Genomic DNA, 27,705 nt, shown 5'->3' on the forward strand with positions numbered 1-27,705 from the left:
ATCCCTCGCGTAAAAAACAGTAAATTATTACTTTTATTGTTGACATCAAGAAGCAAGGCATTTATTGGATCTGCCGTGTTTTGATTACGTGCGCCAATCATGAGTTCATGTTTATTTCAGATCAAAAGTTTTCCAGAACTGAAAGATTCATAATGGAGCAGGAAATAAAGTTGACGGAGTGAATGTGTGAATGAAGAAATGAATTTGTGAATGAATAAGTGAATGAATGAATGGATGGATGGATGGATGAATGAATAACAAAGTTATGCACAATTCATCTTCGAAAAACAGGTATATCGTAGTTTCGGTTTCTTTCATTAATATTCAATTAAGAGTGAATATAAGATGTCATATTTGTACGTGTCTAACACTTTGTTGCGTTGAAAAAATACCATGAATGAATGAATGAATGAATTTATTTGGCAATTAAAATAAAATATATAAAATGTACATTTGACAGTACTGCCGAGGATAACACAAGAAAGCAATTGATGCTTATTTCCATTGTGGTTCTCGATGTTAAAAAATACAAAATGACGGATTTGATTTGACAAGACGGCAATTGCTCTGCTTGATGTATTGGAATACTTTGGGAAAATGTCATGACAATCATGTTTTATAAAGTGTAGATAGATATATATCATTCATTAAAATCAGAGAAACATTCTTGACATTAAGTGTTCTTTTACTCTTTTTTGAACACACCGATTGACTCACATTGTCTTAGTGACAAAGGTAAACTATTCCAAAGTACGGAACCTGTATAATTAAAGGAATTAATGCCACAACCTTTTACCCTTGGAATCTTGAAAGATGCAACACTATTTTTTGACTTGTAACAGCTTATGTATCTTTGTACTTGATTTCTCATGTAATCGGGAGCATTGTCTTAGTGCATGGTCATTGAAGATATTATACTTATGATTGAGTTTAAGTTGGTTTACTCTGTGTTCAACAGGTAACATACCTACTTGACGGAATTCGCCCGGCCCAATGTGAGCTCTAGGCGGGACATTCAACAGAAATCTGATAACTTTATTTTGAGCCACTTGTAGCCGTGATTTAGATCGTTTTGTAAGCCCAATGGCGTCACAACTATGTATAATGGTCTTGCGATAACCGACTCGGGAATATTTGTTTTCCTGACAAATTTACATTAAAGTAAATGTATTCGTAACATTGCAAGCATTTTGTTCGTAGTAAACTTTAAGATATTAACAAAAAAATTAAAAAACGACAAAATACGGCAAAATAGTCTTACAGAATGTCAAATATGTACTATAGTTATCAACACTGTGAGTCTGATAAAAGAATGGTATAAAAGGCGAAATATAACAGCAAGATACGTCATCAGGTCATGGCGAATTGTTGCATCGATGATCGAATGAAATTTGATGTCCTTGCATCGATTGTTCTAGCCGAAGTGCGATTTGTATCGAGTTCTACCCAGCAGGTATAAGAAATAACAGTGTATTGGATAGGGAGTAAAACGTTTTTGAACGCTTCTAGGCATCCATTTGCCGTATTTTACGGTGTTTTTTGCGTTTTTGTAAAGTGCATAGTATTGTTTATGAAAAAAAATAATGCATACAATGCGCGTGCCATCGCCCGCCGCTAGACGACCTACCCGCTGTGGGGAGCAAGTTCTGTTTTATTTTATGAGACAGCAAATTGGGCCTACTTGAATGAAATTTCTAGCTCTACAGTGGTAATTGTGGCTGCTGTTTTTATTTATTGAATTATTTAACTGATGAAAATACAATTTCCGATCAACTGAATGTTAGGGTTGCCTGAGGTGGGAGTGCGATTTGAAACCCTATATCTCATCTGAACCCCCGGTGTATCTGTGTTGCACTCTTGACTTTTGGAGACAAGTCTGTTGATCACGCAACTTGGTTACACTGGGCGAATTAAATTTTACATGAACCGTGTATATTGCGCTCATTCTGATTAGAGTTTACAGTTTAACCGAAAAAAAACGACAAAAAACGACGGCGTTAACCTTTGAAGTTTGTTTGACAATCTCTTAGGTAGATAAACCTTTGAAATGCGACCTGCCAATAGTTCGATCGAAGGTCAAGGTGCAACGAGAATGTTGAAACTGGGCCACCGCGGGTCAATCGGTACCCCGGGGTAAAATCGTGAGCGATGGGGCCAACACACAAAAGTAAAAGACGGCGCCATAAATATTGAGGTGCTTTTGACAACCTGAAAAGACCGAGAGGAAATTCGGAGGATATTTGAAATATGTGGCGTATATTCAGTTGCTTTATTTGAATTATCTAGTAGAAATGTGAATGTGATGTGGCTTGTTGCAATCAGTGAACCCGAGCTCGTTGTCAAGAGACCGTTTACAGTCCAGTGAACAGAACGCAAACAGAGCGTGAACATGGTTTTGGAAATTGTAGCTTATTTTCTCTTCGAAAACTATTATTTCAGGTAGCGTTTTAATATTAACAGTATAAATTGTGTTAGTGTTCAGCGTGACTTACCGAAGTAAGCCGTTTCTATGGCAACGGCTATTATGAAACACAGTCTTGACCTGGACACAGTCTTTGTCTACGACTGAGACTTTCGTGTTATTTTTTATGGGAGTAGAAAAAAAAATCTTGCCATGACGCATTGGAAATCGCACCAGTAGCATTAATCACTTCCTCGTTTCGTGATATTTCAAGCTGGCATCGACGCACAAAGGTGTAAAAGTTCATGACTTATCGACAGAGTTCAAATGTTGACCTGTTAGTTGGGCACGAAATTTCTAGTAAGCTAGGTAGTCTGCGTACAAAGCCAAAGCCATTATTTCAACATGGCGCTACTGTCCTAAATCGTCCACATCTAAAGCCCTCCGTGAAATTTGACTCAGGTGAGAAACACTTTCCTTTCTGGTTTCAAGAAACCTTGATAATACCTAAGTGTATCATAAAGTAGCTTTTGGCAGCTCGTTTCTGTATTTTCCACCGTTTAAAATGCGGCAAATGTCGCGAAATATTAGCCTCCGACCTTAACTTGTGCAACATTAATGACCTTACGTGACCTTTTGTCTAGACAAACGAGCCGTGGTTTGCGCTTCTCGAAACTTTATGCGCCGAACGTGCCATAAATACAAACCATTTGACGCTTATGACGATGACTGACGCACCGTTCTTTTTTCCAGGTGATATTTGAAGAAGTAAAACCGGCGCGCAACGAGTGTCTGTGTCCGTGAAGCTCAGCGGGTCATGAAAACAACGACAAGCTGCATGCAAGGTAGGTGTCACAACCTCACGGCATAAAGCGGCGTTGGCCTGACCCAAATAAATACGAAATAATTTAGCCTCCAGGGCCTCTGAAACTGTCGAAAAATTAATTTTTACCTACTTTTTTCAAACTTACCTGGTTGCTAAACAATCAAAATACAAATTTCTTAGGCAGGCGCGCGAACATGAAAGAGCATTTTTTGTTTTATCGTCTGCAAGTATTATGAAACCATGCTGAAGAGTCATTTGGCGCCCTTTTTTCCGTTCTGAATTTATTTCCCATGATAAAATCACGGATGTTTTATTGACTTGTAGCGTCGCGTCGTCATTTAAACAACAGGTTAAACAGTTTCGGTCAAGTAGCTTTGTAATATTTTCTGTGCACATAACCAAACTGAGCCGTTTAACACAACTCGCAAACGCCTATTTCGACATTATCAAGAAATCGAGGTCCACATGCACAGCCAATGGGAAAAGCTGTCTAATGATTACATTTTGTCGCATCTTTTGATGAGACACTGGTATTCTGTCTTCTGTGAGTTACATAATCAAACTACAGGATATTTTAACGACTTCATTGACAACCTCAAAGGTTTCTGTACGCCAACGCGTAGCGAAACACGCGTGAAGAATCCTTCTGCTCCGAAACCTCAGAGGAGAACGTAGTGCTGAAGAGTGTGTTTCCCCGAAAATTTACAGTAATAAGGAGTTTAATATTTCTATGGTTTTGATATTAAAATATGAAAGCCAGTTTAAAGCTTTTAAAGGAAATATCCTTCATAAAGTTTTGAGGTGAGAGTGAATTTGGTTTTCATTTAAAAAGAAAGGAGTCTATTAACCTCAGGGTATTAATGTGTTCCCTCGAGTTTCTTGATAAAATTTGTAAAGTATGAAATATCAAGTGAAATATGAAAGAAAGTGCTTTTGGTTTTATTGTTACTAATCAGTAAAAATAAAATGTCAGGAAAAGGGAGAGTTGGTTGAGAGATAAAAAGTCTGAATCTTTCATTTTCTTATTGTGTTTGTCCCAATTGATTTATAACAATTATATCCCTTCATCAAAGTTGTAATAATTACATTTTTTAAGTTTTTAACTTTTCAAACTCCGTACAACAATTATCATGGAATCAATTATATGGCTGTGTACAGTTGTTGGTTTATTATTAAATATAGCTGAATGCACACGACATCGGACATTGCTGCCGGATATTAGGACATATTTTGTCTGACAGTGTTGTTGTTTGTGGTCTTAGCAGTTAATAAGTCTTTCCTAGTGCTCATCATATCATTGGAAATCACCTATAAAGTTATTTTTGTTTTTATTGCATCCATAATTTTCAAAAATGTAATTTGAATTTGCTGACAAATATTTATATTAGCATATTAATGAGAGAATGATGACTTCATTTGAAAACAGACTTATTGCGTCAGAACTGCAGGCTCAATACTTGATGAGTGAACTGAAACTGTGACAATGGGCTTCAAAAGTGAGGCAAAACGTGTGTGACTCACATCAGCTGGACATCATCAACTTAATCTTTTATGATGCAATATGAAGGCTAGGTGGGGTACCTATCTTTACAGTTGGTATCTCATGTGGAATATAGTTCTAAAAAAAACAATGTCAGCAGATTTGATATTATCAGTTGTTCTGATCACACTTCTGATGGGTTCAATTGGTTTTACTGATGAGTGTTTTCATCAGAAAAGCTGAAAAAAATACAAAGATTAGTGGCATCTTTTTAACTGGAGCACAGAAAAACCTTTATTCTGCAGCACATCCATCAATGTCCATCTCCTGGCTAAACATTGTTATCATAAAACCAGTCCTAAAAATAAGAGAAATATGTGTTACCCGGGTAATAATTTATCTATTGTTTGCAGAGATGGTTTATTTGGAGATCCTGCTGCTATGGACCTTGACCTCACAGAGTATCAGGGTCAAAGTTCAGCTAGTTTTGAATTTACTAAATATACCACTTCCATACATATTGCATATTTTTTACACACGAATTTTGTCAAATACTTTTGTCCTAATTTTAACAAGATATTCATTCATTTCATTAATTTCAAAAGGGGAGTTGTTGATAATGTCTTTTTTGAAGCATGAACTAGCTTTTCTCAGCAAAATAAATTGCATACTTTACTTCTTGTACACAGAATCTTTACAAATGTGACTTTTTACCTGCAGCGATACTACAGCATAAATCTCGCATTTGTTTGTGATACCATGTGCATTCATTCATACATTTTCCGTGCGTACATTCCTATCTGTCCATTCATCCCTGTAATTCTTTATCTTTCCTTGCCATGATCATCCATCTGCATGTCCATTCATTCATTCCTTCCATTCCATTTCCATTCCATCCATTCTGTCAACTCGCAGCATTAAACTTACAATGAAGTAAATTGACCAATCAAATAAGTTATCTACAAACCTGTACATGTGTAAGTGATTCTGTCACTGATCTTGACCGGTCATCTATCTCCCTGTCTGCAAAAACCACAAATACATCTGACTGTCATTCTTAATACTTCTCTTAAACTAAATTACATCCAAGTTTGGTTCATCCCTTTTTTGTCCTCAAAAACAAAATTTGACCTACCGTTGTGGGAATGAGGTGAAAAGGTTGTGGATACAAGAAGGGGTTTGATGGGGAGGGGCAGCCCTATCATAGAAAAGATGGATGGCTATATTTCAATGTGTCTTGTTCAATGCCACTTTGACAAAGAGGATTTGATAAATCGAGGTATCACTCAAGTGAGTGGTTCTGTTTCTACCCGCTTGTTTTTCAAAATGTGTGGTAAAATTACTGTGTACCGGATACAAGTAACCCGCATGTGAACTTAAAGACATTGATTTCAAAAAGAAAGTACGGTTCAGTAATTAAGAAAGAAGACAGCTGCTGAAAATTTAATGTACATGTATAACCCTCCTGGCCCAGTAAAGAATAGCATCATATGGGATTGTCCATAATGGAAATAAATTTACAACTTTCTGTGTTGTCAAAGAACAAAGATTCTTGCCTGTATTATATATGTATTGTACTATATAAATCAAATGACAAATAGCCTGTAAATGTTCAATGCTGGTATATAGTAATGACACAAAAGTTCTGCACAACAGAAATATGTAAGAAGATGAGGTGTAAATTGTAATCATGAAAATACACCATATATTTGCCAGTTTTCTTTTCTAAGGTTGATGATAAAATATCTGTTTGAACACATCTGTCTCAGCATCAACCAATTAATTGATATAACAGAGCTTGCCGTCTCTTCTTTTTGCCTCCATTTTTATCTTTCTTTCTGTGTCTTTTCCTGTCGTACACTTTCACTTTTCTCTGTGTTGGAAGTCTGATTGGCCGTTCTCTTAATTTTGTCAGAGAATGTATCTCTCAGTCAGCCTCAGCATAGTGTGAGTGAATACACTTTATGCACTGATGATGTGTGAGATACAGCAATGCATGGTAACATATTAACCCTTTGAGTGCCAAAGTCAATTTTTGTCACCTTTAGAAAATATACTCCAGTCAATTTTTTTCCAGATTTTTGTCAAAAGTTTGATAACAAACTGTAGCCAATGAAATGTGATGTCCATTTGGTCCAAAAGTATCACAAGATTACAGAAAAATTCATAAAAATTGGTAAAAATGTTTGACTAAAATTTTGGTGGGAACAATATTACAGCATTCCAAGGGTTAAAGGGTCAATGGCTGTAATTTTTGATGATTTTTTTCACCAATTTTGTTTTGAAAGGTCAACCATAGTTTCTTGTTCTAATCCCCACAGCATGTTGAGGTATACAGTGTTCTGACTGTCAACTCAGCCTGTACATTTGTGGACTGAATTGTTGTTGTTGACAAGTGAATTCTGGTCAGGACCAGAATTCAGATGTAAACAACAACAGTGCTAAGGTGCTGTGTGGACAAGCTAAACAGTAGGTGTTGGCGGGTAGAACAAAAACTTGTGATTGACATACAAAACAAAAATAGTGAAAAGGTCATCAAAATTTGCAGCTACTACACTGGCCCTTTAATATCAAAACAAATGAGTAATAGAATATTGTTAGATTTATTCTTCAAATTATGCAAAATAAAATGTACACTTGGAAGTATATGATGCCTAGGACAGACAAGAGATTGGCAATCAATTGTGTATTATTTTTGTTTTACATATAGTCACCTGTTGGCTGCCTGAAACACACATATTCTGATGTAAAATATGCTAATAAATCGATGCCTAGCATATTAAAGTGTGAAGCATCTTGTTTCTACTGCAAATACACATCCAGTCTTGCTTTGATTTCAATTTAAGTGTTTTAAAATATGTATTGTACAGAAAGTGGAATTTCACAGGAATTTAATTAAATGGAGGAAAAAACACGGTGATATATATTTTCCTTAAAATTACTGTCCGTATTGTTGTAATAAGACTAGACCAGGACTAGATTAATGTTTTTTTTTCTTTCAGAGCCGTAAATTAATATTGAGTACAAAAATATTCAGATTGTGAAAACAATGCAGTAAAGGATTTGCCCTTTACACACATCATAAACTACTTTAAATTATTCTACAAATCTAAAAAACATCCTGTTGTTGTTTGTCAGCTGAAAAGGACTGATGTCCTTTTAATTGAAAAAATTGGTTTGCATGATATTCTTTCCAGTATACATTCACAGAATAGTTTAGATTTGACAAGTCGTGACCTTCTGTCGACCTTATCACCTGACATGAATCTATTTGCCTTGTAATAATATTCTCAACTGTTTCATGGTTGGCTTGTCTTTCCCACAAGGGAATTCTGAGTTAATGCATATGCAGGAGATGCTACGACATAAGCTGTCATTTTCTAGAGAAACCATGAAGTTGTACTGATATTGATCAATCAATAAATATTTCCCCACTGAAATTTACAGCTGTACAACATGGATAGTGTCTAATGCAAAAATATCTTCCTACCTGCAAATGTTGTTGTTTGCCTTTTGATTTGTATCACTTTTCACTGAGATGTATGTTTTTCCTATTTTTATTAGTTTTTTGATCAAAGTTCATGTCTCTTCCTCTATATTGATAAAATTGTGTAAATTTTTTGGCACTGTTCTTGCGCTGTCAACATAGACGTTTTTGAAATCATGGTAAAAAATTAAAATTTGCAAAAACAAAAATATTGAAAGCAAAACATTTTGAGTAATACTTCCTTGAAGAGATGACAAGACTCTAAATTTAGAGCTGACTCACCGCTTTGTTGTACCATACAGCAGATGGATACAGGTATGGTATTTTAATAGGTAAACCTGTTGATATCATTTGATATTTTGAGAGTTAAGGAGTTAAACGCCCCTTATCAACAGCTCCACACCTGTCTGAGTTGTCTATCTGTACAAATTTAGGTCTGAATCAGTGGAATTTGGATGTGAATAAGATAGCCTTTGACTTGTGGATTTTGCTGACGTGACCCAAACACAACAATGGTAAAATGTCTCAAGGGGGAGTGGCATGGCATTTTTCACCCCTGTTACCGTAGTTGACGTCATTTTGTTATCAGGTAATCAGAAACGAAACTTGATAAATACAGCTACAGATTTATAGTTTTGTAAATACATGTCTCCTTTTCATGATATCTGATTGTTAAATTCTAATAGAATGTAATCCCATGAGTGATGATAGAACATATATCATTGATTTATTGTAAAATCCTAACTGAACCTACAAATTTGCAATTTTATAGATATATTTTTATTTGGAATATTTTATTCTTAAATCCCTACAGATTATAATCTTATGAGTCATCGGGAAGACTGTAGAGAAAGGGGGACATTTCTTTGTTATACAAAAACAAATTTGTATTCAAAACTAGTGAAATCAAGCTTATAGCGTTACAGGTCCAAATCACTCCCAAAAATACCATAATAATTTCTACAAAATGAGTTTTGAAATTTTGTGAACATCATTATGATAAGACAGTGAAATGAGAAATGAGAACACTCATAACAGTTGACCAGACTTAAAGATAATCAGCTGAATGGAAGACTTTGAAGAGTAACATTGCATTTTCTGTAGTTCCTGGTAAACCATTATGTTAATAATCTAATGTGTAGGATGCGAGACTAACCTCACATTGATTGCTTCACAGAATAATATAAAAGAGGTGACTCATTAATCATAGATTTATACCCTACTTCACTTGACAAATAAATTTCAGCTGTCCGTCTGAGTGTTCTGTTGTGGAGATGTTCGCAGAAAGCCTAATCTGCTTCAGTTTTTTCTCCTATTTTTGGAGTGAAGTTACTTTAAAACAGGTTTTTTACATCCATGCTTGATCTAAAAGAGGCAATACAGTGTATTATCTAGAGTGCTTGCGATACATTTTACATTATCAACACAATACTAAGAAAAAATTACGACAACTATGAAGAAAATATCATGTGCTTGAGATGATATCAATTTTTTTCCGTGTGCAACAACAACACTGTTTGTCTGTTTAACTTTTGTGCAAATTGCATCAGATATCTTTCTAATCTAAAAATGTGTTTGTTCAGTGTTTGCAAGAGGTGGCCAGTTTGCTGTTTGTACCACAAAGAGCAATGACACTTAAAAAAATTCAGGATGTGTATTGTTCTGTTCAAACTTTGACCATGCTTGTCGTCGTGAAAAAAGTTTTCGCTGACCCATGTCAGATGGCAGTAGGTTGTGACTTTTGTAAAGAAACTGAAGGGCAGCCCACATAGCTGGTGACTGTACACATTTGGAAAACATCCAACCATGGCAAACTGTATCCATGGGGACTGGGCAATTCGCGAAAACAGCACACACGGCAGATGGCCGCGCTGGAAACTCATACGCCATTTAGGTCGCTACGTCAGATATTCTTTCAGCTGGGTGATTGATTGGTGGGTAAACAGTCAGCGGTTAGGGTAAAAGGTCGTTGCATTTGTTGTTGGTCGTAACCTAGGGCAGTAGTGCTAGGAGTCGTTTGAATTGCTCACTTTGAGAATGCTTTGAAAGCTGCTGAGAACCTTTGACCCCGAATTCCAAATCTGTCAAACAAAGACCTGAAATTCACTTCTAAGGAGGATGAAAAATAAACAACCCGGATGTCTCTCTCAAATGACATGTGGTAAATTCAACCTCGAAAATTGGTTCATGTGTGTAATTCATGAATAAAAATATTTTACGAGTGCTCACAATACAGAAAAAAAATTATCAAAATACATTATTTTATCCAAACAAGCATTTCCAAGGTGTTTTTTATGCTGCAGACAAAAGTCAATTTTCCTATCAGTGTAAAACAAACAATAGACAAGAGGATAAAACAGAATTTCTTTGATTCTTGTCATTTTATGAGAACACGACCCAGATCCAGAGTGCGAATGAGGTTGCTGAGTTCGGGTCAGCCGAATCTCATCCATACAGTGTATGTAGAGGTCAAGGCCTGACCCCCGACCTTAGGGGAAATAAAAATAGGAATGTTGTCACGTACACAAAGCATGCCTCGCTTCTGACAATAAGGTAAATATTGCAAAGACCTTTTGCACTTCACAATGTATCCCTCTGTCAATCCACACGCATGCTGCATTCGTAAGGTTAGTACACTCTGTTTCTTGTTTAACTTAAATCTTTGTTTGTCAAAAATATTTCGTATTTGATATAAAATATTATATAAATGGATAACATCAAAGGATTAGGTGATAGAAGTTGACAGTTGACCTAGATTGATTATTTTTGTGCCGGTTAGATATATCTGAACTGGTTTCACAGTATGCCTTATCAGAACTTTTTTCATATTAGTAGCTTAGGCTTCTAATCAAACAGCAGCGATTCTTTTGTGATTTCAATTTCTGAAGATTTGTTCCCCCCGAGTTTTAGATTTTAGTACTTTTTGTGTCTCAATCTACAGTGACATGGTTACTCATACACTTTCAAAGCAGAAAAAAAGGATTGAAAGACAAAAAAAATCAATATTTGGACCATTACATCCCGGACATAATAGGAATGTCGTGATGTGGTGTTTATTTTTAGTGTAGGTGTGTGTCCTTTTGGTCACCTTCCATCATAGGTTTCTTGGTAGTGTGCCAATTTTAACATAAAATATCATTTTCCTTCCGAGACAAAACTCTTTGACAACATGTTCAGCATCTTTTTCTTTAACAATAGCTATTTTGGTTTTCTAATGTCTTTTAATTTCATGTGGTCGTTAATCAATAGAATATATAAGACAAATGAGAGATGATTATTCCACTTTCTCTAAATCTCAAAATTTGTAGTTGTTAAGAAAGGTTAGCGCTTTTTTCTCCACAATGCCCCCCTCTCTGTCTCTCAGATGTATTCATATGACTTAAAGACATAGAGAGAACCACACGAGTGCGTGCCATGAGTCAAACACCGGTCAATAGGGTGTGTGTTTACAATACTGCCTAGAACGGCTTCTGTCACCTCTGACCTATACCGCGTTAATAACAGCAGATGGCTGTTTCGACATAACCATTTTTGAAAATCAATTTGCTAAAATACTATCATGTCCGCCAGGTGTGAATCAGAATGGGTTAATATTTAAATATGGGAACTTTTGCCCAATTTTTCCTCCCTCTTCTGTTTAATTTTTGTAACATTATTTTTGTTTTTACAAAAAGTTTTTCGAGAATTCTTTATTGCTTCACATCTCATTGATTACACTGTTGAAGAGTTTTAAAACTTTCCTTTGATGAGAACGTTGTTCAAACTGACTCCTTTGATAACATGGTTGAATGGCTCTATCTGTAACAAGTTAGTGCTTGCCCGTTTTCAACATAAGTGAATCCACAAGACTTGGCTATCAAATGTTGCCGAAAGTCAAAGGTGCTTGCCATGTCAACCAAGCAGTATAAAGTTTGTCCCTCCCCTCAATATCTACTCTCATAAGAAATTTATTGCTTCAAAATGGCCATTTGAAAAATTCATGTCATTTATTTATCAGAGTGAGATTGACCTAAACATCGGGTCACGTCATCTGATCATTTTCCCCCATGTCTTATGCTATCCCTGTACAAAGGTCTGGCTTATACTTGTGTGAAGGGTTAAAATTTAGATCTGTGCTAAGGTGAAAAGGTAACGAGAATGCTACATGATAATATTGCAAAAACGTGCCTGATATTTTTGGCCGGAGGGTCATACATTAATGATTTATGAATGTATGTGCATTGTGTCATCGCCGTTTTGAAACTGTGAAATTATGACCAGTTTACTCTGCCTTCTTTTCAGTATTGAAACTTGAAACAGTCAAAACTGAAAATCTATTGACAGATCTTTTTTCGGAAGGTACAACTTTCCAAATCAAAAAATACCCCCATAAGCTAGAGATGCCTTTTACTGCAGTATTTAACTGTACATGTCCAGTCTCTTTTCTGGTCCAAACAATCTGCTGTTGGAGAATCTTTGAAATTTTCTGGAGTTTTGATTAAATAGTTCAAAATATCAGCAGTGTAGGGTTTTTTATTCTACTGGATTTAGTCTTCTGCCATGTGTCATAATTCATGACCATGCTTGAAAAATTAGATGATATTTCATTTAATATGACAAATGATGAAATTTTCATTTGAAAACATAAATCCCAGATGAAAAGTTCTAATTAAATATCTGGCCACGTGTGACTGTGCTTAATAGAAAATCAAGGCTCATTCCCAAGTCTGCGTCTCAGCAGACTCAGCCAACCACAGGAAACCAACGGCTGGGTCAAACCAAACCACAGGAAGGTATGGGGAGCAGAGGTTAAGGCTGTCAGGGGGCCTGTACCTCATTCAAACAAAAGATGTATGGATCCCAGCTGCCTGGATTTGCATGGAGTGACCATGACCTCAGCTGACATACCTTTCACATCAGGTGGTGATGAATTGTGGTTAACCAAAAAGTGGGAAGTGATCAAGGTCACCCAGATACATGGCGAACTTTTGTGAAAAATGAGCAACATGATAGAAATTTGTGTGTACTACATCCTTCCATAGTTTAAACTAACCATCGACAGGGAATAATATTTTAGACAGTTTTAACATATGTTACCCACAACTGAGCATCTATTCGTGGTAGTTATTTTTATTCCTTTGTCCCAGGAATTGTCCTAGATTATTCTTTGTGAACTTGCTCACATAACACCTGGCCCACTCTTTTATATGACACAGGGAGTAAATATTTACTTACATGTATTTTTTGAAGGAATTGTCTCCTCAATTATATATTTTCATACTTTAACCCTTTCACCACCTTTGTTTGGTCCAACTTCTCTGTTTTCTATGGTAAAGTTGGACCTCAACACAGGGAGATGGGGGTGACAGGGTTAAAGCAATGCTGTGACATATGGTATGGCATCAGATCATACGCAAGGAGTACAATGACCGCCAATCTCATATCATTATAAACACTTCATCTCAAACACTTACAAAAACATGAGATTGTACATGTATTTCAGAAAGGGGAAATGAGATTATAGACACGTACACACAGAGTTCCTCGGCCAACAAAGTTCACTTTCCTATCATATCAGTTGATCTATTGTATATCCTGAATTCACTCATACTTGTACTCCAGTAGCTGGCTTAACCTTTTAACAGTTCTCTGTATACAGTTCTGACCAACCCATCAAAGCAACACGATCAGTGTTAAGCTACTTTAGTCAGCTTTCCACATACAAAGCATGTTTTTCTTTGCATTTGGAAGAGAAAAGTTTGCTCAAAATTAATCACGTAGCAACCATCCCTCTGGTAAAATCCCTCAGGCACAACCTGTGAAAATAATAGACTGTTCCAGATTGTTGCCTTAGGTCACACTTCACATAAACTCAAGTTAACCTTTTTCCCTTTGGGTTGTTCTCATTTGCAAGGGATGAAAAATATCTTATTTTTTTAAGTGATGAATTTTTCAAAAGATGACATGAGTGGATGAAAACTCGATTGAAAATAATTTATAAGAGAAAAATGCATCATATCTGATAAAGAATTTGCTTTCTCACCACTTTCAAAATTGTTCTAGAAATGCTGTTAAAGATGATCTCATACTAGTATACCATGGAAACGGGTTATATTTTTTTCTAGTTTAGCAAGTTTATATACAAGAAAATCATACTGCAATTTGGCTTTCCTTCTTTGTATGTATACAGGGACTGACCCGAGTTGCCTTTGTCTGTTTTTGTACAGCGCGTAAACAACCTTTTGCCCGGTCACTCCAAAAATAGGCCACGTTCGAGTAGTTCGGTAAATATGCCCAGGGTTGGTCAGCTAATATCAAAAGAGGGCACAGATATACCACACCCAACTAGGTTACAACCGTTGTCAAAATAGTTCAGTTTCTACAAAAACACCTGTATAATCTGTCCTTCCCATCTTTTCTCACTGTTACACTCTTATGCCATTGGTGGGGATTAAAAGTCTTTTTACTCCCTAACGGATTTACAGCTCAAAAACTTAGGCCTTGCATTTAAGGAAAGAGAGTTAAAATGTTGAGACCATGGACATCTTGGTCTTGCCAACTTCTTTCTTCAAGAAGGAAAAGTACTCTTGTGGATTGGGAAGAAAGATCTGCATATCATACTGCAATGGTGAATCCTACTAGTTTTCTTTTTTTATTGTATGCAGAAAACAAATTTTCTGTACATTTTAAATCATTTGGGCAAATAGTTCATGAAATGTACTTTTGTTGTTATCTTGACAATCACTGATCCTGAACTGAGCTCCTACATTATTTTCACTCAAATTCAATGATAAAAATACTATCATGGTAGACTCGTAAAATCAATGAAAAATATACATTCTGTATTTGGTGAATTGCAGCCCCTAAATTAAATATACTTTGCACAAGTGTATGTGTAAACTAATGACTACATATGTATTTTTACTGAAGTGCAAACCATTGTGCTTCAGACATCTTTTAGCTTTCAACAATTTGTTTTTAACATTGTGTTGTGACTTAATTTTGCTTTATAATAATAATAATAATAATTTCTTATATAGCGCACATATCCACAAGTACATGTGCTCAAGGCGCTTTACAATTATTATTACCCCTGGTCACTGGACCTAATATGATACCACTCAACTCCCTGGGGAGCAAACTACAGCTCACATGTGCAGCCAATCAGCGCAGCAGAGCTATATGCACACATTACAACCACTGTCCTACCAGGTACCCATCACTCCTGGGTAGGGAGAAGCAATGAGGAATAAAGTGCCTTGCTCAAGGACACAGCACCATGGCCATGCCCCGGCTCGAACGCACCATCCTGTGATCGTGCGTCCACTGCTCTAGCCACTGGCCCATGATGCCTCCCTTTTGCTGTTATCCTTAAAAATAGCAACATCCTGCGTCAACACATGATTTGACCTCTACACACTGTCACCAACAGGTCTCTAATGAATTTTTGTACTGTTCATGTGAAATTTTTGTAACTTGGTGAATTTATCATGAAACACAACATTGTCAAGTTTTTCTATAGTTTTTTTTTTCAGTAAACTGTTAATAGCAGGATATGCAAAAATTTAAGGGTTGAGATCGTCAGATGTTTAAGCATTGTCAAAATGTACTCAATTGTATTTCCATGAAAATATTGATAAAAAATCTACTTCATCTATCTTATCCAATTTCAACCGATTCATTGAAAAAAGTATGATCTGACCTATGCACAAAGATATAAGGAGTGCTTTCAATTTGTAAAATCATGATGGCAATTCCTACGATGTACTCTATGCAAAACTAGCAAGTACAGTAATAATTGTATGTCACAGCAGTCCTTGGGGACAGTCTGTATGAAGTATTTTTTAATACTTTGCAAACTGAAGATTATACAGTGAGTTTTTTCATTTATTTTTTATTAGATACCATAAAGACTTGCTTAATAAAATGAAAATTTATGGTGACACAGAAAAATGTTTTACTTCGAGATATGTTTGGTTTAGCCTTCACATTAGGCACACGATAGATGTGATTGTCTATCATGATTATCGTTGGTGAATTTGACTGCAAAATCATGATTGTGCAAACTGAAGACACCCAAAGGATAGGGCCTGAAGGATATTTCAGCCATAACACTTTGGGTAGTCTGGACCTAGGAGTACAGTCTGCTTTCATGAGCTAATTTGAACCACCACTGACTCTGAGAGTGTCCTCTTTGACCGTAGTGAATTTTATATCGCATTTATTGGTACAGGGATGCATTAAATTCTTCAGTAGGCTCTAAGTGTTCACAAGTCTTAAAAGTAGAGAGAGAACACTGTGTGCATGTTCTGCAGTGCAGTGGTTGAAATAGCAGTAAAAACTAAAAACAAACAAACATATGAAAGGAGGCTTGTATTAGTATAAGCAAGCCAAGCTGAAAATTTCTTTGACCTATTGGTGAGATTGGCTCAGTATTTGTAGTACTCATTCGGTTATGGTTGCTAACAACATAACTGCATGTTGTGCATTCATGATCATTTATCAACGCAACCTACATGTACTCATTAGAGACAAAAGTTCACTTGGGGTCAATTCTAGCTTGGTATAGTTCCTCTTTTGATGTGGCATATAGTGGAAAACAACAGTTGATATCGGTACTATCATGACCATACCAGAAAAACAACTGCTTGCTAATAATAGGTAACTTGGGTTTGTTTTTAGAAATTTAATTGTTTTCATTCTGTTTGTATCAGTTTTAGTTGTCAGTTCAACTTTGACCACAGCTTATACTTAAATATGGATAAATTCACACTGTGCTTTTCAGACAGGTCTTACGGTGGTAATCATTTGATTTTGCTGGTATATGAGTTCTTATCTTTTTTTCAGTAACCAATGGTTATTGGTCTGTCAATTCAGCTCCATAAAATGATTATTTTTGTGTTGAATAAGTGTAGCATTATCTGAAATTTTTTTCACATGATTAATTATTTCCTCACAACTTTTCAAATACATTTTTTCAAACTCTGTTGTTTTCACCCTTTCTTTCAAGTGGTTAGAGTTCACAACTGCCTGGTTGAATTTGATCGGCAGCATGTGCAATGTTCATTGACCTTGCTGCCAAGAACATCCTACAAAATTCAATTTGATAAAAAGTCATTTCTTCTGTGCCAATCAACTCTACATGATCACATTTGTTGACATCGTTTGTTTTGGAAACATCAAAACCACAAGCACTATCATGATTTATTTTGAACTTGAATTTGTGTAATGTTTATAGATATGTAAAAGGCGTGATGTAACAGACATATGTAACGTTTTGTCAACAGAAAGTTGCAAAATTCAACCTGTTGGAAAAAAGGATTAAGATTTTGAAAATGACTGGTGGCGATGTCATTCTACAATTTACACTTTTTCCTTTTTGTTGTTGTATTGCAGGTGGAAGAGTTGACAGGATTTCCTATATAACACACAAGATATAACCATTACCACAAAAGTCATTTGCAATGGAGGTGGTAAACTCGGACACTGTACAAAGACCGGAGAAGACCACTGTAGAGATTCTTCACAGTGGCAGCGATGGACGAAGGGTATTGATGTCTGATGAAGTTTCCTCCCCAATTCAGTTAGGAGTGAACAGCCATGATGTTGCCATGGAAACAAGTGTCTCAGGTTACGGAATGAACAAAAAACGTGGTGGGAGAAGACAAAAGAGATTAAAGTCGATGAAGAGGTCAGGAGTGATGTCAGAGACTGGAATGATAGCCAGCCAGTCAGTGGACACTGGTAGCCTTGGGACTGGCCAATCACAGGACATGTTCAAATTCAGTCGTGCTCTGAAAGAGACAAGCCAGAAGAGACTAGTGGATAAGAAACCGGAAGATTCCGACAGCCAGATGGGATCATTTAGCAAAGCACTTGTGCATCTGGCAAATCTCACCACTTTTAAACAAATACTGTCGGGAATGAAAACCAGTGATGATATGTCAGCTGAGCTCATGAGTTCTAAAAATATTGAGTCAGCATTGAGTGGAATTGATAGAAAACCAGTGTCCAGGTATGACTTGTTGGACAACTTCTCTCCGCAGGGAAGTCAGAGAGCGGCTGATAAGTCAAGTGCTAGTGAGACCTCATCAATATGTAGTGATCATACCGAGGGTCAACCAGCAGAAGATCCTATTCGGGAAAGATTCCCCAGTGATACCCAGATGTCAGGAAGAGAGAGTCTGGAAATTAAGAGTGTCAGGGTCAGTGGAGGTCTTCCTCAGCACATGACCCACACGTCTGCCACCACTGTGTCAGATAGTAGGCCTGACGTCCAGAGAAGAAGTCCGGGTACAAGTAATATTCCAGTGGACAGAACAACAAGCAGCAGGGAGGCGAGAAGTTTGGGCAGTAAGGATGACCGTGCTGACGTTACAGCACTTAAGATTCCAACTTTACCATCGCCTCAGAGCACTATTGGTCACACCAGATTTGACCAAAATCTCAAAAAGGAATCCTCACAATCAATTTCAACAACCCAAAAGAAAATAAACAATTTTGACAATAGTATGCAAGAAAGATCAAATTTTCGTCACCATGCCAACAGTTACCACAGAGCTGAACCTAGCAGCCACAGTATGGCATCGCCAACTCCACAAAGTAATCTACAGAATCAAGCGTTAACACCAATAAATATTCATAGAGGTTTCCATGGTAACAGTAAAGAATCTGCTGATAGAGGTTTCCATGGCAACAATACAAGATCTGCCATGGAACAGCTTCCCAATGATCAATATTCCCAACAATCTAGAAGATCAAGTTTTGCATCGTCTCAAGGGACCTCACTTCATGCACTTCTCAGCACAAATTTATCAGACAGAAATACAGGTAAACCTACCAGGAAATTGTCAGCAAAGTTACCTGGAAGCCCAGGCGTACTCCCTAGCATGGCTAGAAAGTCAGCAGATGAAGACAGCAAAAAACTAACCACAGATCTACACTGGCATGAGTTCAAACGACTTTTGGAAGAGAAACGACAAAGTGAGGCAAATATGAGCCCAGGACCAGAAAACCTGTCATCTCCTAGGTCTGCTGCAGCCTCTCCTAATCTGGAAAGCCCAACGCTGCTCAAAGCACAGACGCCAGCCAGTGTTTTCCAGTGTTCGTCGTGTAACGTAAGTTTCCAACATCCCCAGGCACTTCACATGCACAGCATCCAACAGCATGTCAAGAAATCTCTGGAGTGCCCAGACTGCGGTAGAAAGTACCGGCTGTACTGTGGGCTTAAACGACATCAGCTGACCAACTGTCCCAGGAGGCCATTAAAGGGTCCCCCCAGTCCACACATTGGTCCAAGCTACCAGGAACCAGAAACTGTCTATGGTCCACAGAAACCCAGACATAACTGTCACAATGATGATAACTCAGAGTGCCAGGTGTGTGCAAGAAATATCAACATCATACATGGTGCTTCAACCAATCAGAAAAACCCAACACCATCAGCTGACCTCAGCCAGGGTCATTTCACATCCATGGCAACACCTCAGGCAGGGCAAGCAGTCACTGTAAACAAACCCACACCAGAAACAACACAGACAGATATCAAGCAACCAGGAAGTGAGCAGTCCAAAGCCAGTGGACAACTCCATGCACTGCTGAATAAAATCACTCCAGAAAGGGAAGGTCTTGTGCCAGGTGTAGTGAGTCCTAATAGAAGTTATGATCTTACAGGACACCAGCTGTGCCAGCAAAGATCAGAAAACCAACCTGTGCACCCCACTGCTGCTCTGCGGGAAGATGACCCAGACAGGACACTACATGACTTTGTGACCGTTGTACTTGATGCAAATGAGGTGCTGGAAGGTCAAAAGGTCAAGAGGCCATTGTCGCAAGAGGAAACGAACAACAGTGCAACAGACAAGCAAGACAGGACAGGGGAAGCTGAAGAGGCCACCAACAAACACACAGGCAGTAAACAAGAATACTGCATAGGTGGTGCTGTGCATTCCGTGGGTGTGTCTGATCCAAGGGTTTCCATTCTGGCAAAGAAGGTTGGGTCAGGTGAACACAGTGCTGAGAATGACCCTAAGGCATTACCTGGCCCTTGTAGAGACAACATGGACAGACAACCACCTGTAACCAATGCTGTGAAAATCACAGACAATCCTGCAGATTGCCACAGTGGCCAAGATCAACCAGCTGATAGAAGCACAACTCCTGCCAGTCAAGGGGGTGATTTGAATAAGGGGAGGGAAGGAGAGAAGCCCCCCAGTGCTGCTGGGGAGGGTAGCCCTGATAGTAACAGCAAGGTAGAGATGGAAGAAAGGTATATTGAAACCACATTGGAGCAGTTTGTGGCAACTGTGGTTTCCAAAGCCCTGACAGGGAGATTACCAGAACTTAACAGCTCTCTGAAGGAGTTATCTGATGAACGCCGCAGGTTGAAACGTAGCAGAAGTGGTAAAACAGAGCTGGGAGGTAGCAGCAGTGATAGCCATGCCGGAATACAGACAGATTGTGAAACATCAAGACTGGGAAGAGTCTGTGAAAAAGATTCAAGAAGAGGTGTGAATTCAGATGAGGTTTTACCAAAAAAGGCAAGACTGCGTACTTCATCTGAAGCAGGTGAAGCTGGAAAGAAAGGTGATAAGCGAATGTCATTAGGAGAAAGAAAAAGTAGAGTGTTTCTACGAATAATGAAGAAGACAGACATGGCGGTTCTTCACATGTTGTGAATTCAAGGGATGGAAATAATCAGAGCTTTCCGACAGGCAAGTCTGAACCTAATCGCCTGGATGGATGGATTGGTCGCATGTGTCAACAGACTCTCCTGTCTTCTTCGCCATCGCTACGGCAACCTGCCTCCCCTGGCAACCAGCATCACATGACTCGGGCAGTGCCACAGCAAGTGAGAAACCTGGATGCCGTGACAAGGCCGCTGAAACTGGGAACAGTTATCGATAATTACTTTGCTGAGGAACAGTTAGAACCTCTGGATCTGAGTGTGAACAAGACACACGTCCCTTCAGTCACACTACAGGGAAAATCAAACCACGGCCTGCAGTAATATGCTACCTTGAAATGTTTCCAGAAATTTGACTGGAACGAAATTACTTTGATGTAATGCAGCTGCAATTGTCTTTTTCAAATTGTATTTTTTAGAAAAAAAAATTAAGAATTTGTCAAAACACCTTGGGCAGTGTCCTGCTTTATTCTACCTCAGATAAATGCTAGGCAGATAGCAGTGTAATGCCAAACTTGTAACATTTTTGAAGCAAGTTATCATTTAATAGCAATCACTTTTTTTAAGAATTTTCCTTCCAAATTGTATTCAAGTTCTAATTATGGGAACCTAATTCCTTCCCCAAGCCTGTACATATTACTGGTTTCCTTATTGTGAAAAGTTTTGTGAATTTTTAATATTCTTAGTATTTTGATAAAATTTTCTCAGTGATTCAATCAAAAAAACAATGTGTAGTTTAAGATATTCATAAGTGGGCGCTATTATAATCGCTGATTAAACTGGGATTTAAAACTGTTTAATTTCAATAAATTTGAAATAGCACAAACTATATTTTGTTCTTCAGGGAGTTAAATGTTTATTTTGAGTCATGTGTCCTTTTCAGGAGCGTTTTTCTCGGGTGAATACTGGTATAATTTATACAATTCATTTATTTCTTTTTTCTTCTTAAATTTTAAGTGTTGAAAGATCACCCACTTTTACCATTGATTCAGTTTGAATAGCTTAGCAGTTTTGTAATTTTTTTTTATTCAGAAATGTAAATGTAGGCAGACATGCCACCATGCCACTTCCAAAGTGCTTTGTCTGCAGGTCCATACAAACTACAGATAACGCTTTGGATCAGATCAAATTTGGGTTGTGAAGGGGGTTTGACTTTGAAGCTTTTTTACTCCTGCCATCGTAAGTTTTGACAAATCATTAATATTTTGGGCTACATGTATTAGTATGGCTTTTTACAGAACATCCATTTCACATTTGTACTGGATTTTTTCATTCTCCAAATGTAAAAAAAACCATGATGTGTTAGTTTCATATCTTTTGTTTGAGTTTGCATATGATGTCCAAAGAGCTGACTTGTGGAAATGTTGACTACATCCATAATTTCCAAAAGCAGACGGTGTGTACCTTGAATTGAAACATCCCGGAGACCACACTGTTTGCCCCTTTTCAATATTATTAGCTAGACATAACAAGCATTTTGAAGAAAGAAATCGAACAAAAACTCTTATGTGCAGATACATGCACAAGAAAGAATGTCAGTAGTCATGCATATAAACACTATGCGCATATACACATGATGTGCACCCACACACGTACATGGACACTCAAATATGTAAATACGCTGACATATATATCTATGGTGTCAAAATTATTAGCGTTAGGTGTGAAACGCAATGACTCAACATTTCCTGTTACATTCATTTGTTCAGTGACCCCTTTCCTTGAAAAGCTCTACATGAATTGCAACTTCTTCCTGTTGTGAGTGATAGTTCCATGGGCCTCGCTCTCATTGCATCTCTGATCTGAAGAATCGAATTTTCAAATCAAAAATTTCTCTTCTGACGTTTTATTGAGACAAAATATCATGAGAATTAAGGTAGAATGCGCCTTGGGGACAGATATTCAGACTCAAATTTCACATTTCTTTCCTGAGCTACCATTTGTGGGGGCTCATTATAATGCTCTTGGAGCAAGAAAAATTTTCACCATCTTTGATTTTGAAAATTTAAAATTTTATTCCCCCATAGAGTTGAACACAGGGATGGCAGCCATTTTGAATTTCAAAGGTTAGGAAATTTGTTTCTCAAGTATCAAAATTCGCATGGTGGCCTCTGATTCTTTTTCCTGCTTTGTTTGGAGAATTGTTGAAACTCATTGAGGAGAGTTTTATGCAAAAGTTTAAGTCTTTCACTTTCGAGGTGCATACTACCTTACCATGATATTTTCCATTGTGAATATTAGGGGTACTTTTGTAGATGGATCTGTCCTGTGCCATATGAGTGTAGTTACATTCAAAACTACTGCTAATCTCCAATGTTAATGCCCCACATATCATACATATATATGTCAAATTGTCAACCATACCACTGAAAATCGTATTTAATCTGTTTATGTCAAATCACAAAGTCATGACAGTTTCACAGTGCTTCTTTTTTCACCAGTGAAAAAAAAACTAATGGATTTTTGTTACTGTTATATTTGACTTAATCTTTCCAGCACCTTTTAATTATATGTTTGTAAAGTCTAGCTTATTGAAGATCATGTCAACTCTCTGTTCTAGAATTCAAGATTTAGAGATCTGATTTGTGTTTCAGTTTTGTTTCCAAGTGTGTCCAAGTTTTGACTACCTCATTCACTGTTGGTTAATCAGGGTGTCGTCCTTGACGGTATAAGCAGCAATATCTCAGTTTTGTCATATTTGTTTTTCTGTAGTGGTAGTGTCAAGAATGTTGCTTCTTCTGTTTATTTCTATTTCTTTTTTTTTCCATTTCACTTTTCTGACATTTTGTCCATTATGTTGTAGATTGTCCTAAAATGACATGCAAACTGACCTGCAGTTTGCACATCATTCTGAAAAAGTTGTTTGGAATGTTAGCGATATTCTCTGTAGCAGTATTCTTGAATTGAAGACTGCTGTTCTTTATAAAGCTTAAAAAAAAACAGGTGAAAATATCTGTTCTACAAAGTTATTTGGCTATATTGAAATATATATTTAGAAGTAATATTTACTGAAAGAATGAATAACTATGTGAACTTTAACCCTTTGAGTGCCAAAGTCAGTTTTTTATACGGCCATTATAAAATGTGACCCAGACAGTTTAATTCAGATTTTTTCCAAAATTTTGATCAAAAACTGGAGCCAATGAAAAGTGATGTCTATTTGTTTCAAAATTGTCGTAAAAAATTACAAAAATTTTGTAAAAATTGGTAAAATTTTGCAGTGAGATTTTGGCGGGAAAATTTACAGCACTCAAAGGGTTAAGATTGCATCAGTGCAAATGCTTTAAATGCAACTAAAAACTCTTCCTGAACCACGGATTGCCAAACCCCAAAGTTTGAATTTGATGTAAGCTTTGCTTTTCATATTGTAACATTTCCACCATCATGGAAATTAGAGATCTCTATCAGACGTAAGTTATCAAAACATTGATTTAGTTGGAACAGGCCTGTTACATAGAGTGAATGCACTTAGCAACTTATTTTCAAAACAGTGAAAGTCTGTGAATTGTTCCTGGTATTTAAATATATGGCTATGCAAGCATTTTTGGAATTATCCTGAAAGAGCGGTGCTCAATTTTTCTTTCTGAAGGTTCAGAAGAATGCCTTAGTTTTTTCATATAATTTACTCAGTTTGTCAGCTATTTAGATTGGAGATACTTTTGAGGTTATTCAGTTTACCAATATAATATGTGGAATTTCACCCCATTCTTCACTAACTCTTGATATAAATGACAATGTAAAGTTGCCATCAGCAAAAAGTATGATCAAAATTTTCAGCTTTTATATTTGGATGCATACTTTATCAATGTAAAAAGTTTCAAAAAACCCCTACCAAATCACTGATTTTTAAACATGCTCACAAACCAAACAATTTATTCAGCTGTCATCTGTGGACTTTGTATGTGTGTTATATCACCTTGCAGTTTTAAGTTTTGTTTTCCATTTGCACAATTAATTCAGAGATTGTAAATGTAACAATACTTGTCAAAACGACAACACCTGAGTAAAGGTAGCCAGCCAACCAATCAGAATCAGGGATCTATATTTTCTGCAAATTTTATCAGATTTGTTGCCTTTAATAAAAAAAAAGATAAAAAGTTTATCACGTAATTATTTCTATTTATTTGTCATTTCTAGATGTTGTGATATGGGGTTGTATTTTTTTTAAGCCCATAGTTGTTTTGTAAGTGGTGAAAGATATTGCAGTTTTCTTTCTATACTGGTACAAGATGATTTTTATGTTTGTCGACACTTCAAACACTTCATTTTTCAAGCCAGTCTGCTAATATTGCTTGTTACTTGAGGGAGTCTCCATTTAGCAGGGAGGATTTTTTCTTGCTTTAGTGCAGTCTGAATGGTTGTGGATATTTTGCCTGACTTGAAAAATGTATGCAACCCTATACCTTCACATTGTGTCACGATTTTAGTCGTAAAATGTGCCTTTGGACAGGTTTTCACACTCAGATTTACACAATGCGTGGCTGTTCTACTGTTGTAGACTCAATTTGAAGCCTATGCAGCAAATTAAGTTTTCACTATCTTGCTTTTAGTGAAAGTTGAAAATTGATTTTTTTGTGCATAGAATTAACATGGAGCAATAGCGACCATGCATTTTGAGTTTCAAATTTTGTCAAATTTGAGGTAATTCCATTTTTATCAAAACTTACCTTGTGAATCTTAATGTATATTCTCGGTCATGACAGAGAATGTGGTTTACAGTTTCTAGAAGAAATTTGACCAAAATTTAGATTTTTAGTTTTTAGGCAAGTGATACACACAGCTGTGAAAAGCAGTTTATCCATAAGCCAAAATATCAACTGAAATTATCATATTTTATTCTTCTGTCCAATATCACAGTGTTCAATCACTCTTCCCCACTAAAAATGTTGGATTACTGTTCTTCACCCATCAAGCAAACTGACAAAGTTATTTTTTAAAACAAGCTGTGTATTCAAGTAAAGTGGTAATAAATGATATGATTGATAAGTGCCAGGTATTGTAACCTCCATGATCACACTATGCTCAGGCTTGTTAAACCCTGGCAGTTGCTAAGGGTACAGATTCCTCATCTATCAACATCAGTAAGGACAGGCTTGAAGCATTCATAGTCCAGTGCTCTTTCAGTGTTGTTTCCAGAACTCCATTTATGAAAATTTCCCTCTCAAATGACACAAAATGGACAAAAATAATGTATGAAAACTCTGACATTATCCCTTAGATGCCTTGTCCTTATTCCAAGACCAGCCGTTTCCAGTTACTTCATTGAGATTGAACAAAGCTGTATCAATAAAACTACCATTTATCTGCTTTATCTGAAAGCAAAGTGACAAACTTCATAAAAATTTCAATTTAAACAAAGGAATAGCACCATGTAATATGTCAATGTCAACAAGAACTAATGTGAGAACTAGGGATTCAGGACTGCTGCTTTAACCCTTTCACCCCCAGTTCCCTGTATACAGGTCCAACTTTACCATAGAAAACAATGGATTTGGGACAAACCATGGTAGTGAAAGGGTTAAAACCCTCTCCAGGACACCTGAACAACACTTGGCCATCTCTTCAGTATGAAAACAATTGACTTGTTAGGGGCCCTCCCATAGATTTTGAAATGGTTGATTCCCCCAGGATAATGTTTATTTGTAAAATTATTCAGTACTGGCACAGACGTCATTAGTCTTGCTATATCCCCCCCCCCCCCCCCACCAATTATTTCAATAGCATTGACAATATTTTCTCACATATATGTTTTTAATTTCTTGGATACTGTCTCAATCATGCTCATGATATTTTGCATTTTCGTGTCAAATCAAAGACTGATTCAATTTCTCATACCAAGTTTCAGATGTCTCTGAACTGTCTGAGGAATTATTTGCAGGTAAGGTAAATTTGATGGAAACCCTGACAGTTTGTGATATCCATGTGGAATGACTTACTCATGGAATGTTACTGTTGTACATGACAAAATTACAGTGACAGAGATACCCCCAGTAACAAGCACTTATTCAGAATGCTGGCAAAATTTTCGATTTCTGATTTGTATATAGTGCTTTTGTTGATTCTATGGTGTGTCACTTAGATATTTGTGGAAATTGTTTTTGTTGTAATTGTTGATGATTCTAAATTATTCATAAATGTTAATTAGAAATTATCAGATGCTGTTTGTCTGAAAGCCTGTCAATGAAAGTTGTGAGTGTGATAACAAATCACTTTCGGTGCAGTCCTTATATTTTACTGCCCAAAATTTTTATATGATTTTGTTTCTGATGGTACTGTATTTCAAACTATTGCTGATTTTTATTGATTTTCGTTTGAACTTTTAATCTGACAGTTAATTCAATAAACTTGCCATAGTGAAAATAAAATTGGTAAGATATGCATGTGATGGCTCTGAAAATGTCAGTTTTGTTGACCTGTGTGCTGAGGGCTGACACGGTTTTTCCGATGCCTGTGGAGATGATGGACGATGATAGAGGGCGCTGTTTGCCACCTTGCGTGTATACCTATTTTCCCTCGTGGGCAACTGGCACAACCAGTTTTACGTCCCTCCACTTGACAGTGGACTTGGCATGACTACTGCACGATCAAGGCTGTGTAAGAGTCAAATTTGATTAAAAACAGACGCAGAAATTTAATTGACTACGTCTTTTACCTCAGCATAATTCTTTCTTCGACTGAATATTTTTTATCAAGGACTTTTCTGAAATGATACACAAATCTACAGTTGTAACATATGTCCAGAATGAACCAGATGGATTGAAAGAACGACTCCTAAAAGAGAAAGTAGTACCATTGTAATAAATTAAGTGTTTTTAAACTGTTTTCAAGATTCGCATGAAAAGAAAGG

At 36.9% G+C, this 27,705-nt stretch overlaps 1 protein-coding gene across 2 annotated transcripts; it reads left to right on the top strand.

The window, feature by feature from the left end:
* Positions 1–2,751: 2,751 nt before the first annotated feature.
* LOC139122739 (uncharacterized) lies at positions 2,752–24,958 on the top strand. 2 transcript variants are annotated; one of them, XM_070688417.1, is made up of 3 exons: positions 2,752–2,863; positions 3,155–3,246; positions 17,570–24,958. In XM_070688417.1, exon 3 carries the CDS (start codon positions 17,638–17,640, stop codon positions 20,848–20,850), a length of 3,213 nt encoding a protein of 1,070 aa, XP_070544518.1. In that variant the 5' UTR covers positions 2,752–2,863; positions 3,155–3,246; positions 17,570–17,637; the 3' UTR covers positions 20,851–24,958. The 2 variants fall into 2 exon arrangements, with proteins under 2 accessions (XP_070544518.1, XP_070544516.1); XM_070688415.1 differs by lacking the exons at positions 2,752–2,863; positions 3,155–3,246 and adding an exon at positions 10,734–10,821.
* The last annotated feature ends 2,747 nt before the right edge of the window (positions 24,959–27,705 follow it).

This window comes from Ptychodera flava, chromosome 22, assembly GCF_041260155.1.
Source record: "Ptychodera flava strain L36383 chromosome 22, AS_Pfla_20210202, whole genome shotgun sequence".
Lineage (NCBI taxonomy): Eukaryota > Metazoa > Hemichordata > Enteropneusta > Ptychoderidae > Ptychodera > Ptychodera flava.

Coding starts and splice junctions, on each gene's coding strand:
- LOC139122739 (XM_070688417.1), top strand. CDS start 17,638: ATGGAGGTGGTAAACTCGGACACTGTACAAAGACCGGAGAAGACCACT.